The 16,635-nt window shown below is 40.8% G+C and overlaps 1 protein-coding gene across 1 annotated transcript in view; it reads right to left on the reverse strand.

Annotated features, from left to right (window-relative positions):
- PYROXD2 (pyridine nucleotide-disulphide oxidoreductase domain 2) overlaps positions 1-16,635 on the reverse strand; it is an 83,826-nt gene that overhangs the window by 42,452 nt on the left and 24,739 nt on the right. The window contains exons 3-5 of the mRNA XM_075215950.1: positions 8,043-8,136; positions 3,760-3,833; positions 344-496 (exon numbers count right to left, since the gene is read on the reverse strand). Of these exons, the coding sequence (XP_075072051.1) occupies positions 344-496; positions 3,760-3,833; positions 8,043-8,136 (321 nt within the window). The remainder of the gene's footprint in view (positions 1-343; positions 497-3,759; positions 3,834-8,042; positions 8,137-16,635) is intronic.

Below are 16,635 nucleotides of genomic sequence, written 5' to 3' on the forward strand. Positions count from 1 at the left end.
GAGAGCTTCTGACATCTGTCCTGTTGTGTCAGGCCTAGGGCGAGGTGGAAACGAAGACGGAAAACTCAGTGTGAATTGTGACTGTGCAGCTTACACACCACTTATTAACACATGTTCACATAAAATAAATGATAAAGTGGATTTTTGCTATATGACGCAACAGGCAATTACTGATCTTTAAACTCTACAAACAGCTCATTATAAGACTGCAGGGTATAAAGATCGGAGGAACCTTTAAGCAGCGCATTAGTCACTGAGCGTAATGAATGCTATTTATAATTAGCAATCCGCATGCTTTTACATTCTATGGTACAGTATTTCCAAGACTATGAGCGTCACTTACCTCTGCATCCTTCTCAGAGAACTGAGCTATCTGCCTCTGGTTCTCAGTCATATCTGTCCCTAGAAGAAGGGACCTCGGTGGTCGCCCAGTCCCAGTTTCTAGTAATGGAGTGAAGGAATGAGGATTTCGAAAATAAATTTTCAACCCATGTTTCTGGAACAAAATAGAGAGTGAATAAACATTACATACAGAAAAATACTTTTTGGCTGATGTTCCTGCAGAAATTAAAATAATTACTGGAATATAATAAATAATATAAGGAGAATATTACAGAAGCAACCATCTGCCGCACATTCCATCCAAAGATAATGTAGTGTAATACAGAAAGTATGGGATAACGATGACAATAGAAGACAGTCAGCAGATATGGCCATACACGCACTGGACAGACTGTCATGACCGGCCGGACATCCCCACAATCTCCAGCTGCGTTCTTTTCCAGACACTACGTTACTTGATTTTCCTGCGCACCTCTGTGCGGTGCGAGGAAACATCTATGATGTTACATCACCACGTAGTGCTCCCGCAACCGGTCCGGAGGCACCCGGTGGAGAATTGGCCACTCTTATTCTTGTTTTGAGCTTACATCACCCACTTGATGCTCTTAGGTTAAAGTGTTGTCTCAAAAATGTTGTAGTTATTAAAAGTCTTTTAAAATGTTGCTGTAGCGATCACTTTGTAGCGCTGCATGCCTTTTTGTTGCATTATATATATAATTGGATGGGGCAGGAGACACCTTCAATCTATTCCTCCAGTGTTCCTATTTGCGGGTGGTGAGGGGCAGACGGGTGGGGTCCTGGTCTCCCCCAGAAAATTTTGGAGAATGTCCGTGGCCTGCTGTCACGATGGTCCAAAGAACATGAGAGAATATGAGTGACATGGGACAGATTTGAGAGCGATATGACCACAGAGCGCGGCTCTCTATAAAGAGGGGGATGGGTTCCCAAGGTCAGAGAGCCACAAGAAGGGGAAGGAGTCCCCATAACGTAAAGAAGAGTCCTTGAGAGAAAAAAGTGGGAACCCCAATAAAAAAGAGGGCTCACTGCCGAAGCAGCGCGGAGCCAATTAATAGTGGCAGCATTGAGGATCTGCCATATAGAGTCCCCCATGTCTACAGGGGGGAGAGCATATAAGAGACCCTATGGAGAGGATTGCTGCAGTCTTTAATGTAACCCAGAGGAGCACACTAGAGCGGGTGTTATAGCACAAGGGATAAGGCCCCCGCAGAGGAGGGGTGATTAACTATGCCGGAGTGAAGAAGTATCATGCTGTAGAGAAGAGGAGTGTAACTAGTTTATTTTTACGGAGATGGTCTTGCGCCCAAATCATTGAGACAGCTGTTACCGCACCTGTGTCCCAACACCTTAAAGAGACATTGCTGAAGACCTGCATGTGTGGGGCTCACACTGGTACACCCTCTCTCATGAGCACGTGACTCTTGCTACCTTTTCGTATCTACATTTATATTGTCAAACTTGTACGTCCCTGTTTTATGTATGCTCTGTTTTCCTCACTATCTACTTACCACCACACTGACCACCTCTTACCAGGCTTCTCCCATACTCACCACCTTTGGAACGCACTCCCTCACCCAATTAAACTATCCCTTTGTCTCCAAGGCTTCAAACATGCCCTAAAAACTCACCTTTTCATCAAACACTACCCAGTTCTGCTACTAACTCTTCCTCCCCAGCATATTTATACTTACCAACATTTATCCAGGCAAAATTGGGACAAACTAAGCCCCTCCCTGATTAGCCCAAACCACACCTCAATTTAGACAACCACTTTCTAGCAAAACCCCAGACACCTTCTGACAAGCCCAACCTCTTCTACAGTCCGAACTTTTGAGAGGTATAAAGTAAAATTGTTTCCTTTCCACTGTTGATTGTAACTCATCCAGAAACTCTATATTATTCAATATCTTAGAAAAGTGAGTTTCCCTCATATCCCTCACTACATATCTCAAATTGGAACAAAGAAGATCATTGTGGAATGAAACTACAACACATTGTAGTTGTTACAGTGGGCCTGTCGCCTACACAGTGTGTAGGTGATGAGATCGCAAAGTCCTTGAAGCCACGGGCGCCACTAGGTATCCGCGCTACGGATACCTAGTGGCGCCCTATAAATAAAAATTAATAAAAATTAATAATAAAAGCCAATTTGTGGTATGAACTCTTATATTCATATTCAGCCTATATATATTATATATATATATATATATATATTATTCAGCCTATCAATTCGCTAGGAACCAATGACTTTACTGAACCATGCCTCAAAGTGCCTCATACCTCTCTAAGGTCACTTGTTCCCAGAGAATTCACAGACTGCCTCTTTCATGAATATTGAGTTCAACCCAATAAATGTCTGCCTCCTCTCAGTACACTTTAAACCAGTGCTGGCCAACCTCATACCCTTCAGGTTGCCAATCGCTGAAAGAAGTACAGCCCCTTTATCCTTCAAAAGGACCACACATTACAGTGGTAGTCATTCTTTCCCCAACAATAATACCGACACAAGGGACATCGACGTGAAAATTCCGATGGCCACCAAAGCAATAATGTGAAAGCAGGGACCAGCTGGGGGCCGTGGGAGGGGCTCAGAGGGCCGCCTGTTGCCCATCACTGTTTTAAACAGTATACTCCCATTGCTCTTGGTCAAAATAGATTTTGCAATCTCACTCTACAGTATGAGAGTATTTTATCTTTCACATTTTATTAAGACTGAGATATTGAAAATAACAGCAAATACCCAGGACTGCATTTAAATAATGTTTTATCTGCTCTTATACTTATATTCTATTCTCTCGAACATTTATATTCTATCCCCTGTTATATTTAGATTTTAACAGTAAATCACAACTGCTGCAGCGACGGAATAATTCACCACTGTTACAAGTAAGCAGTTCTGTTGAATGAATGAATGTCAAAAAGTGTTTTCAATAAATTCAATGGTTTAATGAGATTCATACATTCAACATCTTAATCTATTTGCACAGTAATAAGGACAGGTCTAGCCGTGGGATCTTGTCATTAAAAACAACTAAATTATTTAAACTGTAAGTTAGAGCAGACTGACCTGGGAGCGTTCAGTGCCTGACATTTACACAAAATCACACATTACAGAGATAATTAGGAATAATCAGTAATTCAGTTTTTTTTATCGTGTAGTCCTGTTGCAGGGTGTTAGATCTCTGAAAACAGAATTATTATAGCAATTTAAATTTAGTTAAATACATTTATTTAAGTCATAAGAGCAACTCAATTAGAACCCAATAACCTCCTCTGCCATATATAATTTTCCCATAGTTCTTTAGCTGTCATTGAATTATAACTTCATGCTCAACTGGCAACAACTGAAGACTTTAACTGTTCCCTTCCAATGATGTAACAGAAAAGCACGAAACTCACCTTAAGTTCTAGATCTTTATAAATCTGAGGCCTCAGTAGACTGAGCAGATATGACGCTCTGGAGAACTTAAAACCTATTGAGATAAATGCAAGGGTGTTTTAAAGATCAAACTTTCATTAATATACTTACTAGTTGTAACAATATCACTATATTTAGAATTGTTTTAATCTAGGGGGATTTGCTGCAGTCCATGAGCCTGATATGAGAGGCTTGGAAAGAACTTGGCTGCCAAGTGTCCTAGGAAGACAAAAGACAACTTCTTTCAAGGAGCTGATTTAACTGTTTCAAATGAGCGCATGTCCAGAGTAATCCTAATATTTAAATTAGTAACAATTTGTTTTGTCTTAACCCCCACCTGAAATTAGCTAAAAAAAACTCTAAAACATCTCTTCCAACCAAACTTGTTTTCTCAAAGTTTAAAAATGTAGCAATCTAATTAGTAGCAGTGGAAGCAAAGGGATATATATTTTCTTGTGTCACTCTCTTTACCTCTCTTTATGATGCAGCTGGCCCTTGTATTTTGTAATTATGGGGGCTCGTTAATGTGATCTATGCTTTGGTGCCACTGTTGTCTTAATGCTGCAGATAGATAGCGGTCATTAATTAATTGCAAAGTTTGTGCATTACTGAGATAAATATAAAATTAAAAATGTCTCAACTGTTTTCATTTTTAATTAAATCTGTCACCAATGCCTCATTATATCTATCAAAAGGCTTCAAACGATAGTACAAAAAGGTGATGAGACCAACCATTGACAGGCGTAAATAGTGTCAGATGACTACACCAGAAAATTATTCTTGATACAATATTCTAAGGGGTAGGTTTACTAAATCTTCTAAAATGAAAAAAGTGATGGTGTTGCATATAGCAACCAATCAGATTCTAGTGATCATTTTCTAGTGCATTCTAGAAATTCTAGAACTTGTTGGCTGGAATCTGATTGGTTGCTATGGGCAATACCTGCACTTTTTTTATTTTAGAAGGTTTAGTAAATCTAACTCTAAGCACGTGGGATTCTGGGAGATGTGATTCTTCACAAAACACCGGATAACAAGGCCTGGTGACATGGCGATTACTACAAGGTAAATAGATTCATGCAAACAAATTATTTATCTACTTGAGTATGTTTTATATACATACAATGTTTTTGTTTTTTAGATATTTTTTTCTTTTGGAGTGTAACTTTATATTTCTATTATGACATACAGCTAGCGTGCAAATAACATATACAAAGACACCCTTTCTCCAACCAAACTTTAAACTTTCATCAAGGTCATTCTTGCCTTATTAGTTTGAGTGGAGAAGGTCTGAGTCCCCTTTAAAGCTCTTAGTTTGTCTCATTGAACTCTAAATGGAACGTAATGGGAGTAAATTACAGGTACAAAAGTGTACACTAGATATCAGTTAATCTCTATGCTACATATGCACTTTGCACGGGCAATATGCTGCATGGACAAAAATACAAGAAAACAATGCATCGTTTTGTCGCAGTCATGTCAGTGTTGTCAGTTTTATTGCTTTGTTTGTGGGCACCGTGGAAAATTGATCTCAGCCTGCACTATTTCATCTGTGGGTTTTCTTGCATTGCATTATGCCTTAGATAATCTACTCATTGGTATGAGCTATTACAGACCTGGGGCCTGATTCATTAAGGATCTTAACTTAAGAAACTTCTTATTTCAGTCTCCTGGACAAAACCATGTTACAATGCAAGGGGTGCAAATTAGTATTCTGTTTTGCACATAAGTTAAATACTGACTGTTTTTTCATGTAGCACACAAATACTTGATAGCTTATTTGTACACTGAAATTTAAAGTTGATATTTCTGTGCTACATGAAAAAACAGTCAGTATTTAACTTATGTGCACAACAGAATACTAATTTGCACCCCTTGCATTGTAACATGGTTTTGTCCAGGAGACTGAAATAAGAAGTTTCTTAAGTTAAGATCCTTAATGAATCAGGCCCCTGGACCTTAAGTATTATTTTATGGCTCTCAATTAGAAATGCTTTAGATTGTTTCAAACTAGTTCTCAAACTGGTTGGTCAAACCCGCTCTAAAGTTTGAAAATGCGCAATAAATTCTCAAACTCTAGATAGATTTAACAAAGTGTTTATATTTAAAGAAACCATTAACAGTACAATAAAATGTAGTCATTTAAGCTTGAACATGTTTCAATACCTTGAACAAGGTCAAATCCATATATCTTATACTTTTTTTTTATTCTCTTTATTTTGTTTTGCTTTCAGACATTTTGCAATGAGAAAAGATATAGTGCAGATGAAATGAGGGAGTGCATTAAGCGGAAGGTGAGACTGTGTTCTTTATGAAATAACAATTGTAACTTAATGATATAACTGCAATGACATTGAACATGTAACAAACATTCAATAAAGTAAGTACATATTCCTTGTCATTGTGGTGACTATGTTTTGCAGGCGCGAGTAAAGTGCACACAACAAAGAAATGAGAAATGGTGGGGGGGGGGGGGCTGGGGAGAGAGAGGGGGGTTGGGGGGTGGAAGGAAGAGGGCAAGGATATGGAAGGACAAGCGAGTCAGGAACATGGGTATTGTTCTTGGAGATCCACAGCTTGTGAGGTCCCTGGAAGTGGGAAATTGTAATAAGACATCCCATAGCTTGTGAAAATGTTTAACCTTGTTGTTTTGAAGACCAGTTATATATTCTATTTTGAAGATAAAGCAATACGATTATTATTATTATTATTACCATTTATTTATATAGCGCCACTAATTCCGCAGCGTTGTACAGAAAACTCACTCACATCAGTTCCTGCCCCATTGGGGCTTACAGTCTAAATTCCCTAACATACACACACACACACGGTCAATTTGTAGGCATTTGTAGGAGGAGGAGACAATTGATAGAGACAGATCTGTAAGGAGATATATATTTGTGATGAGATATATCTGTGAGGAGTATTAACAGTGAGAAAATAAATTCTGTAAGGAGAAAACATCTGTGAGGAGACACTTCTGTGAGGATAGATATCTATAAGGAGAAGTGGAGAGAGTAGCAGCATTTATAAAATCAAACCCAGGTTATTGTGAGTAAATCTGAGAAACTGCAATATCCGTTAATCACAGGAACCTGAAGTTTGTGGGAACTCTGTGTGCAATAAACGTGTCAAGAATTTCAGTGCGTTGAATATTCAAAATTACGCAAGTGTTTGTGATCTGAATTGTTATTTATTCTTAATTGCACAGTATTTAAAATATATTTTCCAAGTAAATATTTTTCTAAGAACACCGCTGTTGTGTGCCAGTGTTGTGCGAGGTCTGTGTGGTTACAGGGGGTTCCCCTGGTGGAGGCACTTCGCAAGGAGAGTAAGAGGTACACACATGAAGAGTTTACACACACAACCCTTAGCTGGAGTAAGGGGGTGTTACTTACTCCTAATTGCTGACGCAAAATAAAACAAACAGGAAGTAGAAAGGTGAGCCTGGGTCACGTCACATAGATAAGTAACGTGTAAGATTGATCTGAATTTAATAGCATGGGTAAGCTTCTACTCTGTGCTGTGTAACTGCAGGGGGGATGTCAGATCATACGGACATTTCACCCTTATACTCAGTTGAGAAACACTTATCAATGAGTGTGATCTTAGCTAAAAGACCAAAGTGCTGAAGCCATGGCAAAGATACCTCAAGTGGGGCTAACATTATTAATTCACTCCAAAATTGCTTTAAATTGGTGCATCTGGTACCTGCCTTACCCCAAATTCCGTCCCGCAGGAGTAAAGTAGGTTGCAATACAATATGTACCATAGCAGCAACCTCTTATCTAAGGGATTAATGTACAACAGATTCTTGTGTCTAAATAAATGGATCACACTTGTCACGGAACAGTCGAAGCACAAAATTCACCTAGACAAATAACTATATTTGCCGTATGTTGATGTTACTTCGTTTTTATCTGTAGTCTTTCTTTATTGCTCAAAACAGTATCTGATGCATGCAACTACTGTGATAATGAATTTGTAATGCACGGTAAGTAATGACACAATTAGTGGGTGAATAGATAAGTTCACTGACAGAAACATTTACAGTAGTTTTGTGGGTAGATAAGTGTCCAATCTAGGCAACGTAATTGGTGCATTTTTTAAGAGGGAAACAGATGGGTGTTTGCTCTTATCTACCAGCAAGTATCAAAATGCTTTAGAAATTTAGGCCGACAGGCAGCATTTTGTTTACAAAAAAATGTTTTCTGCTCTCTCAGAGAGGAAACGACAACTTAATATAGACAGAATTAGATTTCACCTGGAATAATCTCCTCGGTAACCGCTGCTCCTCCAATCACGTGTCTCCTCTCAAGAACCACAGCATTCACCCCAGATTTCTGCAGATAAGCTGCCTACAAATTCACAAGACAGAAGAAGAAAATATATTATGTATTATAATCAGTTTATTATAATAGATTCACACGTATTTACATTCATGAATGGTAACTTGCAATGAAAGGAAGTTGAGGAAATATTTTTCCTATATAGAAACAATGGTATCGGTTTAAGTATGGCTACATAATAGTATATGGTTCCTTAAAGTAATGCCAGTATTTTGTATTGATATGCATTAAAGGCTATATTATGGAGGTGAAAACTATACATTAAATAACTGATGTGCTTATAAGGAATAAGTCTAGAATGCTCTGTATCTCTCCTCTGCAGCAAGATTCCGTGGAGGGTGGTAATTAAATAGTCAGTGGCTGACAGGCAGAATGGTCCATGTATATTGGTGGATCCATGCTAAAGGCAGTTCCTTTCATGCTACAAAAACTTTTTACTTCTTGCATGTCCCAACAGACCCTATTTGAGTACAGGACCATGGTCTCCTGGTAATGTGGATGTGGCTTATGGTGAATATGGGCATAGTGTGGGGTGCAGTTAATGGGAGGGGATTATTTATGTCCCAGTTTTGCATTTTGAAATGTTGGGAGGTATATAGCTATGATTGGATCCAGGCAGCAAATAGGATTATCGGGGTTACAGGCTATGATTTGATTGAAGTTGCAAACAGGATAGCAGGATAGTCGGGGTCACAAGCAAGAATCAGATATCAGAAAACAGACAGGATTCACAAAAGCACAGAACAGGAACAAGGAAATGCTAACATGTGAGCGCTATAACCAACAAGGTTTATCTGACATAGGTAACTATTTAATACGCCAGTGAGAATCAGGTCAGGGTCAGCCTCCAGGTGACATAACAGATCATGTGATCACACTAAAGACCTGAATGTTCATTAACAGCACCAGCAAAGCAGAGAGCAGTTACCTGCTGTTCCTCCAACCTCCCTTAAAGAAGTGTCAAGGAATCCCCGAACCTGGGCTTATCAAGAAACAAATGATGAAAACCCTCCTTAAGGCATCCACATGAAGGTGTCTGGCAGGTATCAATGACTCTGAGCCCATACCCCTTTCAGTGCACCAAATAGTGAAATTGTCGTTATACCCACTTAGAATCGAAGATTTTTTTCAACTGCATAATCAGTGTGTCAGTCAACTACTACTGGAGCAGATCTAGCAGGTTGTTGCCTAACTAATTTTTTAGAAACATAAGCTGGTTTCAATAAACCAGACATGAAAAGCACAAGGTACTCTACATGATTTAGGAAGATAAAGATAAAAAGCCATCGGATTCAGTTTCTTAGTCATTTTGAATAGACCAATGTACCTGGGACCAAATTTAAAAGAAGGCTGCCCGCCACTCCACATCTGCTGTACCACTTTGCAAATCCCAACACTGGCTCCCTGTGCCCTCCAGAATCAAATTAAAATTACTCACCGTTATCTACAAAGCCCTCAACAACACCACCCCTTCATACATCTCAAATCTCATATCAAAATACTCTCCCTCCCACCCTTTTAGATCCACCTCTGACCTGCGCCTTGTCTCGTCTCTGGTAACCACCTCTCACTCGCGCCTACAAGACTTTTTCTGTACTGCTCGCCATTTTTGAAATTCCCTACCATGCTCAATCATCAGGCTTTCCCACAATCTTCAAATCTTTAGACGCTCTATGAAAACCCATCTCTTTTTTAGCGTTGACCTTATCCGCAATACCACAGTTCACACCATTACACCCTCACAACTGTCCGAATCTCCACTCTGAACCACATTTGCTCCTCTTGTTTCAGCTGCGCCCTCTTCCTCTAATGAGCAGGGTCCTCCATACCCTTTATTTTCATGTCTGCATTTATTTTGTCTATCTTGTATGTCCCTGTTTTATGTATGTACTGTTTTCCCTACTGTACTGATAAGACTGCCGAAGCTTGATATTTCTTACAGAAAACCATACCATATCCCCTTCTTTGAGTCTACATGGACACCAGAAATGATCCTTACATAGCTTAGAGCTAGAGGCAACTTGGTTCCGGGAACGGTGTATTTTCTTCATAACTTTTTGAGCAATCTTCCAAATCTCAGGATGATCTGATGACGTGATGTTGAAAAATAATGTAGACTTGGGGTTAATCCCATAAACAGAAGAAATAGGAGAATATGGGGAGGATGAATCTAGTGAATTATTGTATGCAAATTCGTCCCACGGTAGATAATCTACACAATTAGCATGCAGATCGGAGATGTAGCATCTTAACTATTGTTCAATAGACTGATTCACTCTCTCTCTCCATTTGTTTGAGGGTGATAAGCAGATTAAAAACTCAACTGAGTGTTCAACAAACGACAAAAAGATCTCCAGAACTGAGTCACAATTTAAGTGCCTCTATCCGAGACAATATTACTGGGAATACCGTGCAGGGCTAAAGGTATGTTGTATGAAAGAGGAACTAGTGCTTTAGCTGAAGTTAACTTGGAAAGTGGAATGAAATGGGTAATTTTGCTGTAACGGCCGACCATCAACCAGACACAGTTGTGGTGTAATTCATAGATATAGTCCATGGAGCACACGATACAGGCAAAGGAACCCAAAGTAACTTCCCAAAAAAAAGTCCCCAAAGTAACTCTCTAGGTATCTTAACTCTGGAACATGTTTCACAAGACTGCACAAACCCTTTAACATATTTCTTTAATGAAGACCACCAAATGGAATGGGAGAGGAACTTAATGGTTTTGGTAATCCTTGGATGCCCAGAACTTTATTTGGCATGGGTCTTGGACTACATGGACTGTATTAAAGACAGAGGAACAAACAATAAATGAGAAGGAATATGTGTTGTCACCTGATCCTGGACACCTTGCAATTGTGTGGACAAATCCCAAGTGAGCCAAGACACTATGATGATATAAGGAACGATGGATGTGTTGTAGAGGGGGTCCATGTGTTTTTGCAGAATTTTGGACAGAGCATCTGCCTTTATATTTTTGTGCCTACCTGGGTATATTTGAGATTTTTGTGGTGTAAATGGGGATGGTATGTATGACCCCTTCTAATCATTATTTCCACTCCTCAAATGGTGAATAGTTTTTGATTTCCCATAGTTATTCTCAGCAGAGGAGAATTCTTTCAAGAACAATGATCACAGATGTAAATTAGCATCATGAAACAGATACTTCAGACAGGATTGCACCAACACCAGAGCCATCCACTTAGATGATGAATTGTACTTGTGCATCTGGATGCCTAATTGGAGTTGTCACGAACGCCCAGCCTGTCCCAGATACAGCAATATGAACAGCTGGCTGTAACTGGCGTCACCTTAGTCACTTAGCAATGAATACACCTTTTCTGCCACCATGAAGAATTTATTATGGCATCCTTACATTCACCAGAACCACTTATTGTTTCACACTTAAATCATATACACATGAAGCATGAGCCACCCTGGGCTTCGTAAATTTACAAAGAATCACGGAGAACTAGAGATGGGCGGGTCCGGTTCCCCGAGAACCGAACCCATCCGAACTTTGGCTATCCGAGTACCGAGCTGAGTAGCTCGGTACTCTCCTGCCCGCTCCAAATCCAAATCGAGGCCGAACGTCATTGTGACGTCATCGGATCTCGGTGCTCGGTTCTCCCGATGCTTGAAGATTATAAATACACGCCTCCATAGCAATCCATCGCCATTTGACAGAGGGAGAGAGCAGGGTGTAGTCACAGGCTGATTAAAGCAGGGACAGAGAATCCAATAATCTTCTTGCAATTGCTCTAACAAAAATCGCTAGAGAAGAGGAGGAGAGAGGTTTATTTTATTTTTTTAATATTTGGCACTCCCCAGTGCTTTTGGGGTGTCCCCCATAATTGTGCATAAATATTTCTGGCTGTCAAAAGTCATATCTGTCAGCAGTATCTACCAACTAATTTTTAGCACTCCCCAGTGCTTTTGGGGTCCCCCCCCTAATTGTGCATAAATATTTCTGGCTGTCAAAAGTCATATCTGTCAGCAGTATCTACCAACTAATTTTTAGCACTCCCCAGTGCTTTTGGGGTGTCCCCCATAATTGTGCATAAATATTCCTGGCTGTCAAAAGTCATATCTGTCAGCAGTATCTACCAACTAATTTTTAGTACTCCCCAGTACTTTTGGGGTGTCCCCCCTAATTGTGCATAAATAATTCTGGCTGTCAAAAGTCATATCTGTCAGCAGCATCTTACCAAATAATTTTTACCACTACAAGTGCTTTGCGCTCAGAATGTATTCAAAGCAGTCCACATATGATCAGAATAAGCAACCAGGTTCTGTCACCAGTCCTGATGTTAGTGTTCACAGTACGTCATCTGGGCAAGGCGATGTCAAACTACACAGTGTTTCGAAATCAGTCCAAAAAACAAAAACAATTTTTTTTTTACTGTGTTGAAGGGAAAAAGAAGTGTTACTGAGCAAAAGTTAAGTGCCGATAAAAAAAAATTGCCAACATGCCATTCTACACACGCAGTGGCAAAGAGAAAATGAGGCCTTCACCTTTGGCTATTAGTGGCAGATCCCAAAAAGTTACCGAGCCTACAATTGGTGCACAACTACTGTTACGCGTCAAAGCCGAGCTGCAAGATAACAGTAAGGCATTAGAGGATAATGTTTGCTCTGATTCAGAAATGACACCAATCCCTGTGGAGAGTCCATCCAACAGTGGGATGTCTAATCGTGAGTATTCTGTTAGTGTACCCATAAAGAAGGGCCCTTTCAGCAGTTCTGCTGATGTGTACCCGAACAGCCCGAGTGTAGCCGGAGATACACAAATTGAGGATGCCACTTTGGAAATAGAAGAGGATGAGGGGGAGATTTGTGGAGGTGACGAGGGCGCTAATGAGGATGTTGATGATTATGATGCAGACAGATACAAAATTTCCTTTCTCAATTTATTTTTATATTCTAGATTATATAATGGCTGAATAGTTTTCTATTTTGCTCCTAGTGGAGAGGGGATCTGATGCAGACAGATACTAAACTGCCTTTGTCCATTTCTTTGTTTATTCGAATCTCTAGTTCCACAGTCTGTGCAGGCTGTTTATATTCAACTACATGTGGAGAGCGGGGGGTGGTGGGGGCATAGATAGCCACCAAACTACCGTGGTCCATTTAATTTTACTTTCTAGTTCCACAGTCTGTGCAGGCTGCTTTTTTTAATATTCAACTACAAGTGGAGGGTGTACATTGCCAATAATCAAAGATGGAGGAGGTAGACAACCAGGTTTGTCTGTATAATTTGCAGACAAGTGTTCGAATTAAGGATGGCCTACCAGGGATTAAACTATTTTTTTTTCATAATTTATTAGCTTTAGAATTACCTCATTTATCTAAGAAACTGGTGGAGCACTAAATTAGGTTATTTTAGACCAAAAAAATGCTATTTTTTTGAAAAATAGCAAAACAAAACCAAAACCAAAACACGAAGGTAATCCAGATCCAAAACCGAATACAAAACCAAAACACGGGGGTCAGTGACCATCTCTACGGAGAACACACTAGATTAAATTTATTTAATCTAAAAAATGTTTCCAAGGCTTAATTACAAAAAAAAGTTAATAACAAGACATACAATAAATTGCACAAATAAGTTTCAGAAATTAAAATAGGAAATAAAATCAGAATTACTACTTACTAGTTACTGGTGTGTGAGGGAACACAATTGAGGAAAATGCGACATTTCAGTCTTGATAGATTCCCTCATGAAAATGCACACGTTATTGTCTAAGTCAGAAGATTTTAAACCTTTTTGCCACATAGATCTCACCCCCCACCTTTGGAGTTTAGCTGTCAATAAGGACAGATTGATCTCCCAAATGTCACAGGGCTTTCGAATTCTACCACAGAACCATGTGTGACATTCACACCATTACACATCTTACTATTATTAGGGGTTTCCAAATTATCACCAGTTACATCTGGATCTTCATATAAATCAACATAATTGCAAGAGTTAATACTGTCACCTATCTGCTTCTCACCCTCACATATTTCTATCACATTGCAGGATGCGAAATGATCACAGAGCATTTCAGGTTCTTCACACAGGCCATTTTCCCAACAAATTCTATCTTCCTTACTTTCAAGACGGGACTGACTGACCCTCCCCCTTACTGTCGATAAACTGGGATCAGTGTTTTGTTCTGTTATAAAGTGTCATTTCCGAGCTGGTCAGTGTTGCACACAGCATGAGCTCGTTCATTCATATCACTGCCTGAATCTGCAGCTTCTACAGTGAGGAAGGTGAGTGGAGGGGGATTAGTTTCTAGTGAACATGCCTCCACTCTTTCAGGGGTTAATGCACAGCTCCTCTGTGCTGCTCTCTGGGTCACTAATGCTAAAACATTGGATACATTTTCACACTTTGGGTCACCTTCAGAACTGGGCACATGTAAATCGATCTGACTACCCAAAAAATTATGGGTAAATGTATCCAGGTCCGATTTTTTCAGCGAGTTAAAATATCACCCGCGGATAACCCGCAATTTTAGTCCCCAAGTTGCTAGATGTATTAAACTGCGATTTTTACTCTGATCTTAAAAATCGCTGGTCATCTCTGGCGCTGGTCATCTCTGCAATGTCAAAGACTCAGTCTTTATCTAACTCTCCTATGTTTCCTGTGTGTTTAGTAAACACATCACTGTTACACTGCCCTGTCTATACAGCCGGCGGTCCCGGCAGCTGTCAAATGTTTAAAAATAGATAAAAGTTCCCAAAAAAAAAAAGCGTGGGGTCCCCCCGCCCGAGCACTATTAACCCTAGTGCTGCCAGCCTACTGCTGGTTACGTGAAAATCGGGGAAAAAATTTGCGTGGGGTCCCCCAGATTTTCACTTAACCAGCACTAGGCAAACCAACCAGGGTGAGTGGAACTGTGGCAGGGGGACACGCGGTATGGGCCCCCTGCCATAATGACATACCAACCCCAGGCTGTTCAGAGCTGGGCTGGATTCCCTAGGGGGTGGGGTCCGCTGAAAAAAATGAGTGCCCCCGCCCCCCCCCCCCCCCCCTAGAGGCAACCAGCCCAGTGCTGAAAGCACTAGGGCTCTTCCTACACCCCTGGGCAGTGGGTGAAGGGTAATAAACGGCAATAAACAAACAGACACCATTTTATTTAGTAGAACCACAAGTGCCAACATGCCCTGACACCCAAGGCTAGCTGGGACCTGTAGTTCCACAATACAAAATCAGTTGCTCTCGGTTCCTGCTGGGGGCGACAGAAATTCCTCTTTCGACACACAAAGCCAAAAGTTCATCCTTTTTTATCTGCTTAGTCAGGGGCCATCCTGGACCTCACACTTCCACCAAATAAAAAAATATAAAGAAAACAAGAAAGAGGGGCACAGAAACTATATGCACAGTATGTGTCACGGGCACTAGGAGTCTTTACCCAGGGATCACCAGGTGGTAGGCTTACCAGAGCAATGTAGGTGGTAATATGGTACTCTGGTAGCAGGGTGATCACGGAACAGGAAATAGCAGATGATGAGATGCTCAGGAAAGTCTATGACTAGCAGCACTGGTAATATGGAGGTAATAATACACGAGGAACTGTATGGACAAGGACACGTGAAGGTAGTCAGTGGTCTGCGGTAGCAAGTTGTACCACTGCTATAGTGAGGAGGAATGTCCAACAGAAACGAGGAAGTGATGAGAGTCAGCGGTCTGCGGATAGCAAGTTGTACCGCTGTCTGAGTGAAGGAATGGAATCCAAGTGGAGGTATCCGGGGAGTCAGTGGTCTGCGATAGCAAGTTGTACCACTGCTATGTGAGAGGATACTGGAACAGGTGATACAGGAAACAGGAATCAGTGGTCTGCCTCTAGCAAGTTGTACCACTGAACATATATGTGAGGAGGTGCACGGGGAGAGACTGCAACACAGGAAATACACGGGCACCTTAAACACGATCCACAGTAATATGCACAATATATATATAAATGACTGAACAGCACTGCAAATATTGAAAGTCTCTTGAAGTAATCCAGAACAAGATAACACAGTCAATGATGGCAATAGACTCAGCGGATAGTAAACTCCAGAGGAGAACCAACACAGTCCAGCAAGATATGCAATACACCAGCACAGTCAATGAGAAGTATGCATACCGTGGTTCAGAAGCAGGCAGTCAGACAGGAGTGCAGAGATACCTGAGCGGCAGGAGGCCGGCAGGATGAGAAGTCCCTGGATAGATGAAGCGGAGGTCTAGTAGGTGCAGCGCACAGGTAAGTAGACCAACAGGGACACAAATCCACAGGAATCAGTAGAGCGTGGAACTGGACTCTTGGAGGACCCAGGAGAATGGTGATGGTCTAGCAGAGGGGTAAATGACGAGACACGGATCCAATGCTGACAGGCGGGTAGAGACCAGCGGGAACACAGGAAGGCGTGGAGAGCGGATCAGCAGTAGATGGACGAGTAGAGCTGACAGCAGCAGCAGCAGCAGGACTCTGCGGACACACGGAGGTAGCCAATAGCAAGCAGCAGGTG

This window comes from Mixophyes fleayi, chromosome 6 (assembly GCF_038048845.1).
Source record: "Mixophyes fleayi isolate aMixFle1 chromosome 6, aMixFle1.hap1, whole genome shotgun sequence".
NCBI lineage: Eukaryota > Metazoa > Chordata > Amphibia > Anura > Limnodynastidae > Mixophyes > Mixophyes fleayi.